This window comes from Marmota monax, unplaced genomic scaffold, assembly GCF_021218885.2.
Source record: "Marmota monax isolate L192 unplaced genomic scaffold, Marmota_monax_Labrador192_F-V1.1 WCK01_AAM20220418_F8-fsc01961, whole genome shotgun sequence".
In the NCBI taxonomy this organism is placed as follows: domain Eukaryota; kingdom Metazoa; phylum Chordata; class Mammalia; order Rodentia; family Sciuridae; genus Marmota; species Marmota monax.
The window spans coordinates 6,374-7,866 of record NW_026694315.1 but is presented as its reverse complement, the minus strand read 5'-3'; the positions used below and the strand labels follow the sequence as shown (position 1 = coordinate 7,866).

At 52.8% G+C, this 1,493-nt stretch overlaps 1 gene segment (V, D, J or C); it reads right to left on the bottom strand.

The window, feature by feature from the left end:
* Positions 1–328: 328 nt before the first annotated feature.
* On the bottom strand, positions 329–926 carry LOC124109026 (immunoglobulin heavy variable 3-74-like). The segment is given in 2 exon segments: positions 329–714; positions 819–926. Coding segments are annotated over 2 exon segments (432 nt in total).
* Between the last annotated feature and the right edge of the window lie 567 nt (positions 927–1,493).

The window sequence follows — 1,493 nt, the reverse complement described above, 5'->3', positions numbered from 1 at the left end:
GGAAAGTAGAGGCAATGGATAAGGAGGAAGGAGGAAGAGAAGGGAGGGAAAGGGAAATGGCAGGGTGCTGCAGGGAAGGAAACCATATTCCATGACCATTAGTTCTGTCTAATTGAAATGCAATATTATTTATAATTAGGGTCCAGTAATAAACACGGAAATGCAAATTAAAAACCACATTGTTTCATTCAGTGACATCACAGACTACTACAGTGAATATGTACATAGAGCTCCCCTGGGAAGCTGGACAATGAGAGGTCCCCAGAAGATGGAAACCAGCCCTCAACCCCCCTCTGCATCTGCTCTTGGGCTGACCTGAGCTCCCTTTCTACTGAGCACCCCCTGCTGGCCCTGGGTGCCCGGCAGGAAGTTTCTGTCTGGGCTCACACTGAGGTCCCCTCACTGTGTCTCTAGCACAGTAATAGATGGCAGTGTCTTCAACTCTCAGACTGCTCATTTGCAGGTACAGCGAATTCTTGGAGTTGTCTCTGGAGATGGTGAATCGGCCCTTCACAGAGTCTGGGTAGTAGGTACTACCACCATTTTGGTTAATTTGGCCAACCCACTCCAGCCCCTTCCCTGGAGCCTGGCGGACCCAGTGCATCCAGTAATCACTGAAGGTGAATCCAGAGGCTGCACAGGAGAGTCGCAGGGAACCCCCAGGCTGCACCAGGCCTCCCCCAGACTCCACCAGCTGCACCTCACACTGGACACCTGCAAACACAGAGGCAGCCTGGTCAGGACACTGGCACTCATCCACTCTTCCTCTCACTCCTGTCCACTCACACACTCAGGATCTCTGGTTCTCCGTTCGTTACCTTTGAAAACAGCCACCAGGAACACCCAGCTGAGCACACTCTCCATGGTGAGCAGCTGTGTTCAGTCCTGATCACTGAGTGGGCTGAGCTGGGAGTCCAGGGCTGGGATCCTGTGCAGAGCTGGGGGGTCAGGTGGGCTGGTTTTCATGAGCAGAGGGAGGCCCTATTGCATGTGCTCCTGCTCTATAGCAGCTCTGGGTGGAGGCCCAGGTAGAGCAGCACTGAGGGCAGATGGGAGTGTCATGGGCAGCATGGTGGACAGAGGAGCATTCAGGAAGGGAGAATTTCTTTTATTTTGATTTTATTGTCTGTTATTTTAGTTTATTTAATAATAAATAATAGATCATATGGTGGAGGTGTCTGTGCTAACTCCCTGATGCAAATGTAAAATCACACAGAAGCATGAGTGCTGGTTCACTGTCCAACAGCTCCTGTGTGGCAAGAGTGACTGGTTGTCTGGTCTTTTCCTCTCACCCTGGACATGACTGCTGCCCTGACCCTCCTCCAGCTCCCAGGTGCACACACTGGTAAGGTGCTCAGAACCCTCCTGCATTGGAAATGTGCTGTGTGTCTTCTCCCCTCTGCTGCCACCTGCTCTCCAGGGAGGCGTCCAGCTGAGGGCCTCAGAGGCTCCCTGCAGGGGGAAGGCTGTGCCTCCCTGTGAGGGCCTCCTTC